An 18,328-nucleotide genomic window follows, 5' to 3' on the forward strand; every position below is an offset into this window, starting at 1 on the left:
GTATACCATACCTCTAATCTGGGGCATGGTGTATACCATACGTCTAATCTGTGTACGGTATATACCATACCATTAATCTGGTGGATCGTGTATACCATACCTTTAATCTGGTGATGGTGTATGCTGTAACATTAATCCAGTAGATAGTGTATACCATTCCTTTAGTCTGGTGATGATGTATGCCATACCATTTATCTGGTGGATAGTGAATACCATACCTTTAATCTGTTGATGGTGTATGCCATACCATTAATAAAGTGGATAGTGTATACCATTCCTTTAGTTTGGTGATGGTGTGTACCATGGGTTCACTATGGTATGCCGGCGGTCGGGCTCCCGGCGACCAGCATACTGGCGCCGGGAGTCCGACCGCCGGCTTACCGACAGTGTGGCGAGCGCAAATGAGCCCCTTGCGGGCTCGCCACGCTACGGGCACGGTGGCGCGCTATTTTATTCTCCCTCCAGGGGGGTCGTGGACCCCCACGAGGGAGAATAAGTGTCGGTATGCCGGCTGTCGGGATCCCGGCGCCGGGATCCCGTCAGTCGGCATACTGAAGACCACCCGTGTACCATACCATTAATCTGATGGATAGCGTAGCATAGTTCTAATCTGGTGGATAGTGTATACCATACCTCTAATCTGTTGGATAGTGTATACCATACAATTAATTTGGTGGATAGTGTATGACATACAGTACCTCTAATCTGGTGGATACTGTATACCATACAGTACCTCTAATCTGGTGGATAGTGTATACCATACAGTACCTCGAATCTGGTGTGTATACTGTATATCATACAGTACCTCTAATCTGGTGGATAGTGTATACCATACAGTACCTCAAATCTGGTGGATAGTGTATACCATTCCATTAATCTAGTGGATAGTGTATACAATATCATTAGTAATTTAGTGGAAGCAAACCCCTCCACCCAACACACTGATCACATCCCTTCTAATTAGTAATCTCCAAATACAGAAATCATTTTAGGACTGATTACACCATGCAGTTTAATATTTTCAAGAGTCAGTATAAGAATATCAAACAAAATAAAAATATTACATAGACCATACTAAATATTTCTTATTGAATAGTAACTAAATTAACTATGGGGTAATTCAGATCTGATAGCAGCAGCAAATTTGTTAGCAGTTGGGCAAAACCATGGCCCTCATTCCGAGTTGTTCGCTCGGTATTTTTCATCGCATCGCAGTGAAAATCCGCTTAGTACGCATGCGCAATGTTCGCACTGCGACTGCGCCAAGTAACTTTACTATGAAGAAAGTAATTTTACTCACGGCTTTTTCTTCGCTCCGGCGATCGTAATGTGATTGACAGGAAATGGGTGTTACTGGGCGGAAACACGGCGTTTCAGGGGCGTGTGGCTGAAAACGCTACCGTTTCCGGAAAAAACGCAGGAGTGGCCGGGGAAACGGTGGGAGTGCCTGGGCGAACGCTGGGTGTGTTTGTGACGTCAACCAGGAACGACAAGCACTGAACTGATCGCACAGGCAGAGTAAGTCTGGAGCTACTCTGAAACTGCTAAGTAGTTAGTAATCGCAATATTGCGAATACATCGGTCGCAATTTTAAGAAGCTAAGATTCACTCCCAGTAGGCGGCGGCTTAGCGTGTGTAACTCTGCTAAATTCGCCTTGCGACCGATCAACTCGGAATGAGGGCCCATGTGCACTGCAGGGGGGCAGATATAACATGTGCAGAGAGAGTTAGATTTGGGTGGGATGTGTTCAAACTGAAATCTAAATTGCAGTGTAAAAATAAAGCAGCCAGTATTTACCCTGCACAGAAACAAATTAACCCACCCAAATCTAACTCTCTCTGGACATGTTATATTTGCCACGCCTGCAGTGCACATGGGCCCTCATTCCGAGTTGATCGCTCGCTAGCTGCTTTTAGCAGCAGTGCAAACGCTAGGCCGCCGCCCTCTGGGAGTGTATCTTAGATTAGCAGAAAGATTAGCAGTTCTGCTATTAAATATTTCCCTGCAGTTTCTGAGTAGCTCCAGACCTACTCCTAGATTACGATCACCTCAGTCCGTTTAGTTCCCGGTTTGACGTCACAAACACGCCCTGCGTTCGGCCAGCCACTCCCCCGTTTCTCCAGCCACTCCTGCATTTTAGCCTGACACGCCTGCGTTTTTTAGCACACTCCCGGAAAACGGTCAGTTTCCGCCCTGAATCACCCACTTCCTGTCAATCACTCACCGATCAGCAGAGCGACTGAAAAGCGTTGTTCGGACCTGTGTAAAATTGCATAGTTTTGTGTGAAAATACTTAGCGCGTGTGCCCTGCGGCCCATACGCATGCGCAGAATCGCCCATTTTTAGCCTGATCGCTATTCTGCTAAAAACGGCAGCAAGCGAACAACTCAGAATGACCACCATGGTTTTGCCCAACTGCTAACAAATTTGCTGCTGCGATCAACTCTGAATTACCCCCAATATCACAATAATTAGTCATATTCTTGGCATGACTGAAAAGGTAGATTTGGATTTAAGTATGAAGTGATGTGCCTTATACCCTAAATGGGTGTGGTGCAAAATTTCGACATTCAGAATATCGACATGGACGTTCTGATGACATTGATATAATGTGAACATAGCATTTTAGCTGATTTTAGCTCTATCCCTAACTCTACCCTAAATGCAGCCTGACCCTAACGCTAAACTTGACTGTCGACATTCACAATGACTGCGTAACCCTGAAACTATGCATGTGCCATATAAAATACAATATATTTTTTTCAGTATTTATTTGCATCAATGTAAAAACACTGTGTCGGCCATGGCATTGTCCCATTGGATAAACAGCACATCCAATGACATGATTCCATGAACAATGGCAGTGAACGGCGGATTGGGCATGTACAGTACACTATACCATCATCATGCAGATTGGTCAGAAGTACTGATATCACATATTGTGTACCCAGCTGTACTTAAACACAGTAAAACCTTTGGAAACATGACTTGTTCATCAACATAGATCTGCACCAAATTTTCTGTTGAAAAGCTTTCATTTTGCATTCATATATAAGAGAGGAATGTTTTGTGTGATACCATATTTTTTAGTCAAGTTAATGAATAAGGTGTGATGGGTGTAGTATGTTATGCTGGTGTCCAGCATACCGACGCCGGAATACTGACCGCCGGCATACCGACAGCTGGGCGAGTGCAAATGAGCCCCTTGCGGGCTCGCCACGCTATCTACTTTCCCTCCAGGGGGGTCGTGAACCCCCAAGAGGGAGAAAAGCTGTCGGTATACCGGCAGCCGGGATTCCGGCGCCGGTATGGTGGTCGTCGGGAGCCCGGCTACCGGCAAACTGAAGACCACCCAGTGTGATGGCTTGTACAGAAATGGGACCTCTTTCCCATCATGAACATTGACTTTAAATAACTGAATATACTTAAATTACAGTTGACATTGTTTTCTTTCTCTACCAGGTAAAATGGTGGAAGACTTCTGGGGACCTTCGAAAAAAGTTCTTAGTGACCTGAAGTTTCTAGAAAGTTTGAAAGTCTTTGATAAGGAAAACATCAACCCTGCAGTTATGAAGAAAATCAGAGATAAATTTATTAACCATGAAGATTTTCATCCTTCTGTGATTAAGAATGTGTCCTCAGCTTGTGAAGGTCTTTGCAAGTGGGTCAGAGCCATGGAGGTGTATGATCGTGTGGCAAAAGTGGTAGCTCCAAAACGTCAACGTCTTAAAGAAGCAGAGGCCAAACTGTTCATACAAATGCAGCAGCTGAATACTAAGCGAGCAGAACTAAAGGCAGTGGAGGATCGCTTACAAGCTTTGAATGATGAGTTCAGTGTTATGAATAACAAGAAGGAAGAGCTTGAGAAAAACATAGAGATCTGTTCTCAGAAGCTAGTCCGTGCTGAGAAACTGATCAGTGGCCTTGGTGGGGAAAAAGATAGATGGACAGAAGCAGCACGATTATTAGGGATAAAGTACACAAACCTTACCGGGGATGTCCTCCTGTCCTCTGGAACTGTGGCTTACCTTGGTTCTTTTACAGTTGACTATCGTCAACGTTGTCAAAGGAAGTGGCATGCTTTATGCATAGAAAAAAAAATACCCTGCTCAAATAATTTCGTTTTGAGTACTACCTTAGGTGAGCCTGTTAAAATCCGGGCTTGGCAGATAGCTGGTCTACCAGTTGATTCCTTTTCTATAGACAATGGTATTATTGTCTCAAATTCAAGAAGATGGGCTTTGATGATTGATCCACAAGGACAGGCCAACAAGTGGATAAAAAACATGGAGAAAGCCAACAAACTCTCTGTCATCAAATTGTCAGATGCAACATATATAAGAACTTTAGAAAATGCTATACAGTTTGGAAGTCCAGTTTTGCTTGAAAATATTGGAGAAGAAATAGATGCAGTTTTGGAACCACTATTACTAAAACAAATATTTAAACAACAAGGGGTTGATTATATCCGATTGGGTGAAAACATTATAGAGTACTCCAAAGATTTTAGACTTTATATGACAACTCGATTACGAAATCCACATTATCTTCCAGAAGTGGCCGTAAAGGTGTGTCTCCTGAACTTTATGATTACACCTTTGGGCCTTCAAGACCAACTTCTTGGCATTGTAGCTGCAAAGGAAAAGCCAGAACTAGAAGAGAAAAAGAACCAACTCATCATTGAAAGCGCAGACAACAAAAAGCAGCTGAAAGATATTGAAGACAAAATTTTAGAGGTTCTGTCCTCCTCAAAAGGAAACATATTGGAAGATGAGACCGCTATCAAAGTGTTGTCCTCTTCAAAACTGTTGTCTGAAGAGATTTCAGATAAGCAGCAAATTGCCTCCGCCACCGAGAAGGAAATTGATGAAACACGAATGGGGTACAAGCCAGTAGCCATCCATTCCTCCATTATATTTTTCTGCATTTCTGATCTGGCCAATATTGAACCAATGTATCAGTATTCATTGACATGGTTCATTAACCTTTATGTTCACTCACTTGCCCACAGTGAAAAAAGTGAAAACCTTCAAACGAGAATATCAAATATAATTCATCATTTTACAAGAAGTATTTACAACAATGTGTGCAGGTCATTGTTTGAAAAAGACAAGCTCTTATTTTCACTTCTTCTGACAATCGGCATTATGAAAGGCGAAGACAAAATAGATGATGAAATCTGGCGCTTTCTCTTGACCGGTGGAGTGGCACTTGACAACCCTTACCCAAATCCAGCTCCTGAATGGTTGTCTGATAAATCTTGGTCTGAAATTGTACGTGCTTCCAGTCTCCAACCACTTCATGGCTTGATGGATCATGTTAAAAACAATGTTTCAAAATGGAAGATGATTTATGACTCCCTTAAGCCCCAAGACAAAGCATTTCCAGATGAATGGCAAGAATTAACAGGATTGAGTCGCATGGTTATACTCAGATGTCTACGACCTGACAAAATGGTCCCAGCAATTCAGGAATTCATTACGGAAAACATGGGCAAAACATATATTGAGCCACCAACATTTGACCTTGCAGGAAGCTATTATGATTCAAACTGTTGCGCACCATTGATTTTTGTGCTATCTCCTGGTGCTGATCCTATGGCAGGTAAAAAAAAATAGTTTGTCTCCAGTCTTAATCTAAAATTAATAGTACGGGCAAATTAAAGATTAATCAAGTGTTATTTAATATTTTAGACTCACTAGCTGTAATGCCCAATGTTGCAGGACTTTTTTTTTCCTCCCACCTTCCCATCTCTCTCCCCCTCAATCCTTCATATCTGTATCTCTGCTCATTTCTTATACTGTTTGTTTATCTGTCTCTCTGGACTTGAGACAGGATGCAGTTAATTTGCTGGCTGTCGGGATCCCGACGTCGGTCTCCTGACCACCGGAATGCTGACAGACGGTAAATTAACTGCATCCTGTCTCTCCCTCTGTTCAGAACATATTATACAGTGTATCCTGGACGCCATCTCCAGCACCCGGTTCACCTTTAACCCAGTGGCTCCGGTATAGGCTCATAGCCATGACCTTCAGGCTGCATACATACCTGAGCTGGTTGAGCCACAGTCAGCTGAGGTTCAGCACCTGGTAACACATCGGTTGACTGGGCCCATGGAAAGTGATGATCCTCCCACGGTTGTGCGGTGGACGTCTGACCCCAGGGCTGAAACGTTGGCATCCTCTGCCAGATATATAAATATTCTAGCAGAGAAAACTTATTAGAATTGGTGGATATTAAATGAAAAATTTGAAATTAAGTAAGGTACACAAAGTAGTCAGTTGACGGTAAGCTCTTCTTTAACAGATCATACATTTTCACCATATAGCACATACTGTATGTTCTACTTTAGCCGTAGCCATGGTGCAGCCTTTGCTCCAATGAACTCTACTCGATCTGCACAAAGTGCTCTCTTTTAAGTTATTAAATGGTTACGTTTCCATTTACACAGAACATGTACACCACAATATTCAATGTTGCATTTCACATATACAGTAATTTTAGGAAGCATTCCTATTCAAGATCATAGTATTAGCTGTAATTCTTTGAAATTCAATATAATGGTATGAATGTTCTGTGTGTCATAAATTTTCCAAACATAATAGTTTGCCACGAGGAAATAATATATGGGTTGAGCTTTATGCATTCATTCCTGGATAGGGAAGGCAGGTGAAACGAACAGCTCATGGAAATGTTGTTTCATTATTGCAGCATTAATCATATGCATGTTTTTATTCAAGCAACAATAGTTGCTGTCTTACAGGAAGTCGCTGTTTGTTATTACATTGTAATATCGCATACGTCTGAAATGAAAAGTCCCAGTAAACCTGTAATTATTATTATTATTATTATTATTATTATTATTATTATTATTTTTGTGTTGCTCTTTAAAAACACAGCTCAGTAAATCAAGCACATGAAAGAGACAGGCATTTATGAAACCTGCGTCATCTGTGTAAAAAAGGGATCAATCAGAATCCGTTATTATTTATAGTACAGAGAAAACAGTGATTTGTCGACCTGATACACTTCAGGGGCCAGTGATAAGTTAAAGCAATACATTTAATCAAAGAAGAAGATTATATGGCTGCACCCTCCGTGGGAGGTAGACCAGGTTGGGGGTGCGTATGGGGGCATGGCTTTTGTGGGAGGCATAGCTGGGTTGTGCGGGTGACGTGATGGCACAAATGTGTCGTGTCACACCAATCCTATACAATGCTGAGATTACTGGCATTGTAAATAGGGGGAATGGCTCTGATTACGTAATGCAGCACAAATGACGTAATCAGCCGACCGGACTCTACTTTACTTTTAAAGTGGTCGGCTCCGGTTGGATGTGGTGCAGCTCCTGGAGACTTGAATGCTCTTAGGGGCTGCCGGGAGCACCGTCTGAGATTTGGAAGCCTCCTGGCTGTTCCGGGAGAGTAGGCAAATATGACTAGGGTTGCCTGGTGCCCATCACCGCTTACAAAAAGTAATCAAATATTTCATCAGTTACCTCCATTTCTTCACGGTTTGCTCAGGTACCAGTGAAACAGTTTTCAGAAATATAGTATAATATATGCTGGGGTCCGCTAATTTCTTTAATATAGTTATATGTTTACGTGTTATTTTTCACCCCAAGGCTTGTTAAAGTTTGCTGACGACCTCGGCATGGGAGGGGAAAACATCCAGACAATTTCACTTGGGCAAGGCCAGGGGCCAATAGCAGCAAGGATGATCAGTCAGGCCATTAAAGATGGGACTTGGGTGGTCCTGCAGAACTGTCACCTGGCAACAAGCTGGATGCCGTCTCTAGAAAAGATATGCGAGGAGACGATTATACCAGAGAATACCAATGAGAAGTTCAGGTACGCAATTACAGTTTGAGTTGCACTGTAATCAGCTGTGGACAAGTAGAATAATGTAGTTGTGTCGTTATACTACAGAAGTCTTTGTTTCTCTGACGTCCTAGTGGATGCTGGGAACTCCGTAAGGACCATGGGGAATAGCGGCTCCGCAGGAGACTGGGCACATCTAAAGAAAGCTTCAGGACTATCTGGTGTGCACTGGCTCCTCCCCCTATGACCTTCCTCCAAGCCTCAGTTAGATTTTTGTGCCCGACCGAGCAGGGTGCAATCTAGGAGCTCTCCTGAGCTTCTTAGAAAAAGTTAGTTTTAGTTTTTTTATTTTCAGTGAGACCTGCTGGCAACAGGCTCACTGCATCGAGGGACTAAGGGGAGAAGAAGTGAACCTGCCTGCTTGCAGCTAGCTTGGGCTTCTTAGGCTACTTGACACCATTAGCTCCAGAGGGACCGAACACAGGCCCAGCCTCGGAGTCCGGTCCCAGAGCCGCGCCGCCGGCCCCCTTACAGAGCCAGAAGCAAGAAGAGGTCCGGAAAATCGGCGGCAGAAGACATCAGTCTTCACCAAGGTAGCGCACAGCACTGCAGCTGTGCGCCATTGCTCCTCATGCACACCACACACTCCGGTCACTGAGGGTGCAGGGCACTGGGGGGGGGCGCCCTGAGCAGCAATATAAACACCTTGGCTGGCAAAAATACATCACATATAACCCCCAGGGCTATATGGATGTATATTAACCCCTGCCAGATTCCATAAAAATGCGGGAGAAAAGTCCGCGGAAAAGGGGCGGAGCCTATCTCCTCAGCACACTGGCGCCATTTTTCCCTCACAGCTCCGTTGGAGGGAAGCTCCCTGGCTCTCCCCTGCAGTTAATACACTACAGAAAGGGTTAAAAAGAGAGGGGGGGGGCACAATTTAGGCGCAGTATACAACATATAGGCAGCTATAAGGGAAAACACTTTTTTATAGGTGCTATCCCTGTGATATATAGCGCCCTGGTGTGTGCTGGCATACTCTCCCTCTGTCTCCCCAAAGGGCTTTGTGGGGTCCTGTCCTCTATCAGAGCATTCCCTGTGTGTGTGCTGTGTGTCGGTACGGCTGTGTCGACAGGTATGTGGAGGATAATGAGGTGGAGGCGGAGCGAATGCCTGTAAATATGTTGTCACCCCCTGCGGGGTCGACACCGGTGTGGTTGAACTTATGGAAGGATCAACGTGAAAGTGTCAACTCCTTACATAAAAGGCTGACGACACGGAACAGCCGGCTACTCAGCTTGTGCCTGTTCCAGCGTCTCAAATGTCATGGGGGGCTCTAAAATCGCCCGCTACCTCAGATAACAGACACAGATGTCGACACGGATACTGACTCCAGTGTCGACATCGATGAGACTGGTGTACCCTCCAAATAGGTCCACCCGTTACAGGATTGAGACAATGAAAAATGTATTACACATTTATGATTATACCACATAAAAGGGTATTGTGTTTGGTGAGAGAAAACTATTAGTAGTTTTTCCTGCATCTGAGAAACTAAATGAGGTGTGTGAGGAAGAGTGGTCTTCCCCCGGTAAGAAATTGATATTTTCTACAACGGTTATTGGCAGCGTACCCTTTCCCGCCAGAGGATAGGTCAAGCGGGGAAACACCCCATAGGGTAGATACAGCGCTTACACGCTTATCAGAAAAGGTGGCACTACCGTCTTCGGGTACGGCCACCCTGAAGGAACCTGCTGATAGAAAGCAGGAGGTTACCCTATAAGATATGGTCACACACTAGGGCATTATATTGCGACCAGCCGTTGCTTCGGCATGGATGGGCAGTGCTCCCGCTGCGTGGTCAGATTCCCTGTCGGAAAATAACTATGGATAAGGACAATATTTTGCTGAAAATAGAGCATATAAAAGACGTGGTCTTATACATGCGTGATGCACAGAGGGATATTTGCCGGCTGGCATCAAAAATAAGCGCTAGGTCCATTGCCGCCAGACGGGGGTTATGGACTTGGCAATGGTCAGGCGATGCCGACTCGAATCGGCACATGGAAGTTGCCCTATAAGGGGGTAAAACTGTTTGGGGATAGTTTTTCAGACCTCGTTTCCACAGCTACTGCTGGGAAATTAATTTTTTTGCCACAGGCTACCCCACAACAAAAGAAAGCACCGTATCATCAAGTACAGTCCTTTCGGCCCCAGAAAAACAAGTGGGCTAGAGGCTCATCCTTTCTGCCGAGAGGCAAAGGTAGAGGGAAAAAGCTGCAACACACAGCTAGTTCCCAAGAGCAGAAGTCCTCCCTGCGTCCGGTAGGTCCACAGCATGGTGCTGGGGCTGCTCAGGTGGACCCGGGTACGGTGGGGGCCCGTCTCAGATATTTCAGCGGACAGTGGGCTCTCTCACATAGATCCCTGGGTCCTTCAAGTAGTATCTCAGGGGTACAGGCTGGAGTTCGAGACGTTCTTCCCCCCGCCGTTTCCTAAAATCTGCCTTACCGGCACCTCCCTCTGCCAGGGAGACGGTGTTGGTGGATATTCAACACTATAATCACAACAAGTGATTGTCAAGGTGCCCCTCCTTCAGCAAGGAAGGGGTTACTATTCCACAGTGGTTGTGGTACCGCAACGGTTCGGTGAGACCCATCTTGAAATTAAAATACTTGAACTTTTATATCAGAAGATTCAAGTTCAAGATGGAATCGCTCAGGGCGCTTATTACGAGCCTGGACGAGGGGGATTACAGGGTCTCCCTGGACATCAAGGATGCGTACCTGCATGTCCCCATTCCCCCCCCCCTCACCAGGAGTACCTCAGATATGTGGTACAGGACTGTCACTATCAGTTCCAGACGCGGCCGTTGGAGTTGTCCACGGCACCGAAGGTCTTTACCTAGGTAATGGCCGAAGTGATGATACTCCTTCACAAGAAGGAAGTTTTTATTATCCCGTACTTGGACGATCTTCTGATAAAGGCGAGGTCCAAAGAACAGTTGGTAGTGGGGGTAGCACTCTCTCGGGAAGTGCTACAACAGCACGACTGGATTCTCAATATTCCAAAGTCACAGCTGGTCCCGACGACACGTCTTCTGTTCCTGGGAATGTTTCTGAACGCAGACCAGAAAAGAGTGTTTCTTCCAGTGGAAAAAGCCGAGGAGTTGTCATCTCTAGTCAGAGACATCCTAAAACCAGGACAGGTGTCGGTACATCAATGCACACGAGTCCTGGGAAAAATGGTAGCTTCGTACGAAGCATAATTCCATTCGGAAGACTCCACGCAAGGACGTTCCAGTGGGACCTGTGGGACTAATGGTCCGGGTCCCATGTACAGATACAACAGCGGATAACCCTGTCAGCAAGAAACAGGGTGTCGCTGCTGTGGTGGCTGCAGAGGGCTCATCTACTAGTGGGCCGCAGATTCGGAATACAGGACTGGGTCCTGGTGACCACGGATGCCAGCCTTCGGGGCTGGGGTGCAGTCACACAGGGAAGAAATTTCCAAGGAGATTTCGCTTCACATAAATATTCTGCAGCTAAGGTCCATTTACAATGCCCTAAGACAAGCAAAGCCCCTGCTTCAGAACCAGCCGGTACTGATCCAATCAGACGACATCACGGCGGTCGCCCATGTACACAGACAGGGCGGCACAAGAAGCAGGATGGCGATGGCAGAAGCCACAAGGATTCTCCGATGGGCGTCCTACACCCAGGAGAATGGGGACTTCATCCAGAAGTTTTCCAAATGCGGGTAAACCGTTGGGAATGACCACGGGTGGACATGATGGCGTCCCGCCTCAACAAGAAGTTGAAAAGATATTGCGCCAGGTCAAGGGACCCTCAGGCGATCGCTGGGGACGCTCTAGTGACACCGTGGGTGTACCAGTCGGTTTATGTGTCTCCTCCTCTACCTCTCATACCCAAGGTACTGAGAATAATAAGAAGGCGAGGAGTGAAAACCATACTCGGGGTTCCGGATTGGCCATGAAGAGCTTGGTACCCGGAACTTCAAGAGATGCTGGCAGAGGACCCTTGGCCTCTGCCGCTCAGACAAGACCTGCTGCAGCAGGGACCCTGTCTGTTCCAAGACTTACCGCGGCTGCGTTTGACGGCATGGCGGTAGAACACCGGATCCTAAAGGAAAAGGGTATTCCGAAGGAAGTCATCCCTACCCTGATCATAGCCAGGAAGGATGTCACCGCAAGACATTATCGCCGCGTTTGGCGAAAATTTGTTGCTTGGTGGGAGGCCATGAAGGCCCCGATGGAGGAATTTCAACTATGTCGATTCCTGCACTTCCTGCAAGCAGGGGTGACGTTTGGGCCTCAAATTGGGGTCCATCAAGGTCCAGATTTCGGCTCTGTCGATTTTCTTCCAGAAAAAACTGGCTTCACTGCCTGAAGTTCAGACTTTGGTTAAAGGAGTACTACATATTCAGCCTCCTTTTGTGCCTCCTGTGGCACTTTTTGGATCCCAACGTGGTGTTGGATTTCCTAATGTCACATTGGTTGAGCCACTTAAAACCATGGAGCTAAAGTATCTCGCGTGGAAAGTGGTCATGCTGTTGGCCTTGGCCTTGGCCAGGCGTGTGTCAGAATTGGCGGCTTTGTCATGTAAAAGGCCTTATCTGATTTTCTGTATGGATAGGGCAGAGTTGAGGACTCGTCCTCAGTTTCTCCCGAAGGTGGTCTCAGGTTTTCACTTGAACCAACCTTTTGTGGTGCCTGCGGCTACTGGGGACTTGGAGGATTCCAAGTTGCTGGACGTAGTCAGAGCCCTGTAAATTTTATTTTTCCAGGACGGCTGGAGTCAGGAAGACTGACTCGCTGTTTATCCTGATGGCACCCAACAAGCTGGGTGCTCCTGCTTCTAGGCAGTCTATTGCGCGCTGGTTTTGTAGCACTATTCAGCTGGCGCATTCTGCGGTAGGATTACAGCAGCCTAAATCAATAAAAGCCCATTCCACAAGGACGGTGGGCTCATCTTGGGCGGCTGCCCGAGGGGTCTCGGCTTTACAACTTTGCCGAGCAGCTACTTGGTCAGGGGCAAACACGTTTGCAAAATTCTACGAATTGATACCCTGGCTGAGGAGGACCTGGAGTTCTCTCATTCGGTGCTGCAGAGTCATCCGCACTCTCCCGCCCGTTTGGGAGCTTTGGTATAATCCCCATGGTCCTTACGGAGTTCCCAGCATCCACTAGGACGTCAGAGAAAATAAGAATTTACTTACCGATAATTCTATTTCTCGTAGTCCGTAGTGGATGCTGGGCGCCCATCCCAAGTGCGGATTGTCTGCAATACTTGTACATAGTTATTGTTAACTAATCGGGTTCTTGTTGTGAGCCATCTATTCAGAGGCTCCTCTGTTATCATGCTGTTAACTGGGTTTCATATCACAAGTTGTACGGTGTGATTGGTGTGACTGGTATGAGTCTTACCCGGGATTCAAAATCCTTCCTTATTGTGTACGCTCGTCCGGGCACAGTATCCTAACTGAGGCTTGGAGGAGGGTCATAGGGGGAGGAGCCAGTGCACACCAGATAGTCCTAAAGCTTTCTTTAGATGTACCCAGTCTCCTGCGGAGCCGCTATTCCCCATGGTCCTTACGGAGTTCCCAGCATCCACTACGGACTACGAGAAATAGAATTATCGGTAAGTAAATTCTTATTTTTTGTGTGTCACAAAATAGATTTCCGGTCACTGCGTTAGTAAAAGACATATAAAGCATTTACTAGCCCTGTCATATAGATTACAGAAAGATGAATGGAATTGCAGCATCATCAACTAGAGACAAACATACTGTACATTGCATGATTTTTTATTGTTTGTATCTGTACAGCGATGACTTAGAACATTGCATATAAATTAGTTTGTGCCACCACTATTGTCCTTGTCAGTGGGGTGGAATTTGTTGTCATCATATAGTTCATCCTGTTTCCCAAACCTTTTGAAGACTAAAATAAGTAAACCGCTAACATAAAATGATAATATAGCAGCAGCTCACTAGTGCAGCCCCCGGAACGGCTTGGTGTGGGAGACTGGCACGTATGCCACAGGCTTCTAAACTTTGGGTGACAGGATGCTGGCTGTGCTAGAGTAGCATAAACATAAACTCGATAAAAAGAAATATACAAATTGTACTCTACCAAATACATATTTGTGCTATAACTTATCTTATAGAGCAGGTTCCAGTAATGAGATAAGAATCCGGTTCCTGACTATAGTCACACTATATTGTGCTCACCATATGTCACATATAAGGAAAGCAGAAGAGCTGGTGAAATTAAATGAACAGGGAGAGTAAGATACATGGGGCTTAATGAACTGAAGTGTATAAATTGATAAGTTACAGAAGAACCTTTATAGGAAGATGATTAGTATGATATAATTTTCCCTTTTAAAAAGAAATCTGTGACTTACTTTGGGAAAAGTGTTACAGACTTTCCCTAATGTTCGCAAAAAAATCGGCACTTCTGTGCATGCGTATAATGCGCAGTGCGCACGCGCAACGTACTTTCACAAAAGCCGATGCAGTTTCAAACAAGGTCTAGGCGCATTTCAGTCGCACTGCTGATCGCTGAGTGATTGACAGGAAGTGGGTGTTTCTGGGTGGTAACTGACCGTTTTCGGGAAGTGTGTGTAAAAACGCAGGCGTGCCAGATAAAAACGCAGGAGTGGCTGGGGAAACGGGAGAGTGGCTGGCCGAACGTAGGGCGTGTTTGTGACGTCAAAACAGGAACTAAATAGTCTGAAGTGATCGCAAGGTAGGAGTAGGTCTCGAGCTACTCTGAAATGCTTGAAAAAATGTTGCCGCCGTTCTGCGATCCTTTCGTTTGCACTTCTGCTAAGCTAAGATACACTCCCAGAGGGCGGCGGCTTAACGTTTGCACTGCGATCAACTCGGAATGAGGACCTAAAACTGCAGATGCTTTGCTAATTGGTTGCAGTACACCTATATTGCCTGTTGGAGTGCTATATACAGAAAATGAGGTCATGAACTGCACTCGTATATGCCAGAACCACACATTCACTATAGATTGGGTAGTTACAATTTATAAAAAAAAATATAATAAACATGTTTGCATTGATAATATATTCAGCAGTGGTTATCAGCGCCACATAGAAAATTCATAAACACAAAACTGAGTAATAAATACTGAAATATATCAACCAGCCTCATTTGACTTATTCCATGTCACCTGTCATCACACTCACATCTTGTGTTGTTTTTTTGTAGAAAAAAGGGAGTAGAATAAAAACAGACACAAAAAAGTAATAAGACTCTGCAATAATGAAGTTCAATACAAAAGGACATAATTAACAGAAAATTAATTATGATAGGCCTCTAAAATCATTAAAGTATCAGAACTTGAGAACTGCTTATGTAACGTCCTCTTTTCAGAACAATTGAACTTCATACAAGAAATATAATTTTTTTTTGTGAACTACAGGTTAAGTATCCCTTATCCAAAATGCTTGGGACCAGAGGTATTTTGGATATCGGATTTTCCCGTATTTTGGAATAATTTTATTGCATACCATAATGAGATATCATGGTGATGGGACCAAAGTCTAAGCACAGAATGCATTTATGTTACATATACACCTTATACACACAGCCTGAAGGTAATTTTAGCCAATATTTTTTGTAACTTTGTGCATTGAACAAAGTGTATCTATAGTCACACAATTCATTTATGTTTCATATACACCTTATACACACAGCCTGAAGGTCATTTAATACAATATTTTTAATAACTGTGTGTATTAAACAAAGTTTGTGTACATTGAGCCATCAAAAAACAAAGGTTTCACTATCTCACTCTCACGCAAAAAAGTCCGTATTTCGGAATATTCCGTATTTCGGAATATTTGGATATGGGATACTCAACCTGTATAAGATTTAGGGCTTGATTCAGAGTTGTACAATATTGCACAGCCGCAAGGAAGCGGCTGTGCAATACCATACAGCTTATATGCAAATGCAGCAGGAGGCATCTGGTGCACAAAGTACCTGCCATCCGGGGGAAGGAACTGAACAAGGAGGGAAGGATCCAAAAGGCAGATGGCAAAAGTTCCCGCTGTCAAGCTCTGAACATGTTGTATTTTTGGAGCGTAAAGAATTTTCCATAGTATTGGGACTGCGGTCCAGATCAGAAGTGAAAGGTGAGCAGGAGAATTCCATAATATCTTCTGCATTTTAATGTATGCCAATTTCTACAAAAGTAGGTGAAAAGGTTTTCTACATGTTTTTCTGCCTGTTATTTAAAGGGGCAATTCTTTTACTAGCAAGTCATGGCTATTAAAAGCATTGCCCCTTTAAATAACAGGTAGAAACACAATCTGAAGTGACAGGTTTTGCAACCTGACTCCCCATAAATAAACCCCATTTGTCTGACGTCCTAGTGGATGCTGGGAACTCCGTAAGGACCATGGGGAAATAGACGGGCTCCGCAGGAGACTGGGCACTCTAAAGAAAAGATTAGGTACTATCTGGTGTGCACTGGCTCCTCCCTCTATGTCCCTCCTCCAGACCCCAGTTAGAATCTGTGCCCGGCCAGAGCTGGGTGCTCCTAGTGGGCTCTCCTGAGCTTACTAGTAAAGAAAGTATTTATTAGGTTTTTTATTTTCAGTGAGCTTCTGCTGGCAACAGACTCACTGCTACGTGGGACTAAGGGGAGAGAAGCAAACCATTAGCTCCAGAGGGTTCGAACACAGGCACCTGTCCTCGATCGTCCGTTCCCGGAGCCGCGCCGCCGTCCCCCTTGCAGAGCCAGAAGAACAGAAGCTGGAAGACGACGAAATCGGCGGCTGAAGACTCCTGACTTCATTAAGGTAGCGCACAGCACCGCAGCTGTGCGCCATTGCTCCCAGCACACTTACACACTCCGGTCACTGTAGGGCGCTGGGGGGGGGCGCCCTGGGCTGCAATTGAAGTACCTTTGGCACAAAAACATACATATATACAGTCTAGCACTGTATATATGTAAAAACCCCCGCCATTTTTTACATGAAAAACGGGACAGAAGTCCGCCACTGAGGGGGCGGGGCCTTCTTCCTCAGCACACCAGCGCCATTTTCCCTTCACAGCTCCGCTGGAAGCAGCTCCCCAGGCTCTCCCCTGCAGTATCCAGGTACAAGACGGGTTAAAAAGAGAGGGGGGGCACATAAATTTAGGCGCAAAAACAATACAAAAAAGCAGCTATTGGGTAAATCACTTATTAGCAGTGAAAATCCCTGTGTTATATAGCGCTGTGGTGTGTGCTGGCATACTCTCTCTCTGTCTCCCCAAAGGACTTTGTGGGGTCCTGTCCTCAGTCTGAGCATTCCCTGTGTGTGTGCGGTGTGTCGGTACGGCTGTGTCGACATGTTTGATGAGGAAGGTTACGTGGAGGCGGAGCAAGGGCAGATAAGTGTGGTATCGCCCCCGTCGGGGCCGACACCTGATTGGATGGATATGTGGAAGGTCTTAAATGATAATGTAAACTCCTTACATAAAAGGTTTGATGACGCTGCAGCCTTGGGACAGCCGGGGTCTCAGCCCGCACCTGCCCAGGCGACTCAGAAGCCGTCAGGGGCTCATAAACGCCCTCTATCTCAGATGGTTGACACAGATGCCGACACGGAGTCCGACTCCAGTGTCGACGATGATGAGGCACATTTACAGTCTAAAATGACCAAGGCCATCCGATACATGATTATTGCAATGAAAGATGTATTACACATTTCTGAGAGTAACCCGGTTAATACCAAGAGGGTTTATATGTTTGGGGAGAAAAAGCAGCCAGTGACTTTTCCCCCATCTGATGAATTAAATGAATTGTGTGAAGAAGCGTGGAGTTCCCCTGATAAGAAATTTGTGATTTCTAAGAGGTTACTGATTGCGTACCCTTTCCCGCCAACGGACAGGTTACGTTGGGAAACATCCCCTAGGGTGGACAAGGCGCTGACACGCTTATCTAAAAAGGTGGCCCTGCCGTCTCAGGATACGGCCGCCCTAAAGGAGCCTGCGGATAGAAAGCAGGAAGCTATCCTGAAGTCAGTGTATACACACTCTGGTACTCTACTGAGACCTGCTATTGCTTCAGCCTGGATGTGTAGTGCTGTAGCAGCGTGGACAGATACTCTGTTAGACGACATAGATTCCCTCGACAGAGATACTGTTTTGCTAACCCTGGGCCATATCAAAGACGTCGTCTTATATATGCGAGATGCTCAGAGGGACATATGCCTGCTGGGCTCTAGAATTAATGCTATGTCCATTTCTGCCAGGAGGGTCTTATGGACTCGGCAATGGACAGGAGATGCTGATTCTAAAAAACACATGGAGGTTTTGCCTTATAAGGGTGAGGAATTGTTTGGGGACGGTCTGTCGGACCTCGTGTCTACAGCGACAGCTGGAAAGTCGACTTTCTTGCCTCAGGTTTCCTCACAGCCTAAGAAAGCACCGTATTATCAAATGCAGTCCTTTCGTTCCCAAAAAGGCAAGAGGGTCAGGG

At 45.4% G+C, this 18,328-nt stretch overlaps 1 protein-coding gene across 2 annotated transcripts in view; it reads left to right on the forward strand.

The window, feature by feature from the left end:
- The window catches only part of DNAH3 (dynein axonemal heavy chain 3), a 952,415-nt gene that overhangs the window by 851,722 nt on the left and 82,365 nt on the right, over positions 1–18,328 (forward strand). For both annotated transcript variants that reach the window (XM_063934423.1, XM_063934424.1), the window contains 2 exons: positions 3,464–5,605; positions 7,626–7,851. In XM_063934423.1, the coding sequence (XP_063790493.1) occupies positions 3,464–5,605; positions 7,626–7,851 (2,368 nt within the window). The remainder of the gene's footprint in view (positions 1–3,463; positions 5,606–7,625; positions 7,852–18,328) is intronic.

The sequence above is a fragment of the Pseudophryne corroboree genome, chromosome 7 (genome assembly GCF_028390025.1).
Source record: "Pseudophryne corroboree isolate aPseCor3 chromosome 7, aPseCor3.hap2, whole genome shotgun sequence".
Lineage (NCBI taxonomy): Eukaryota > Metazoa > Chordata > Amphibia > Anura > Myobatrachidae > Pseudophryne > Pseudophryne corroboree.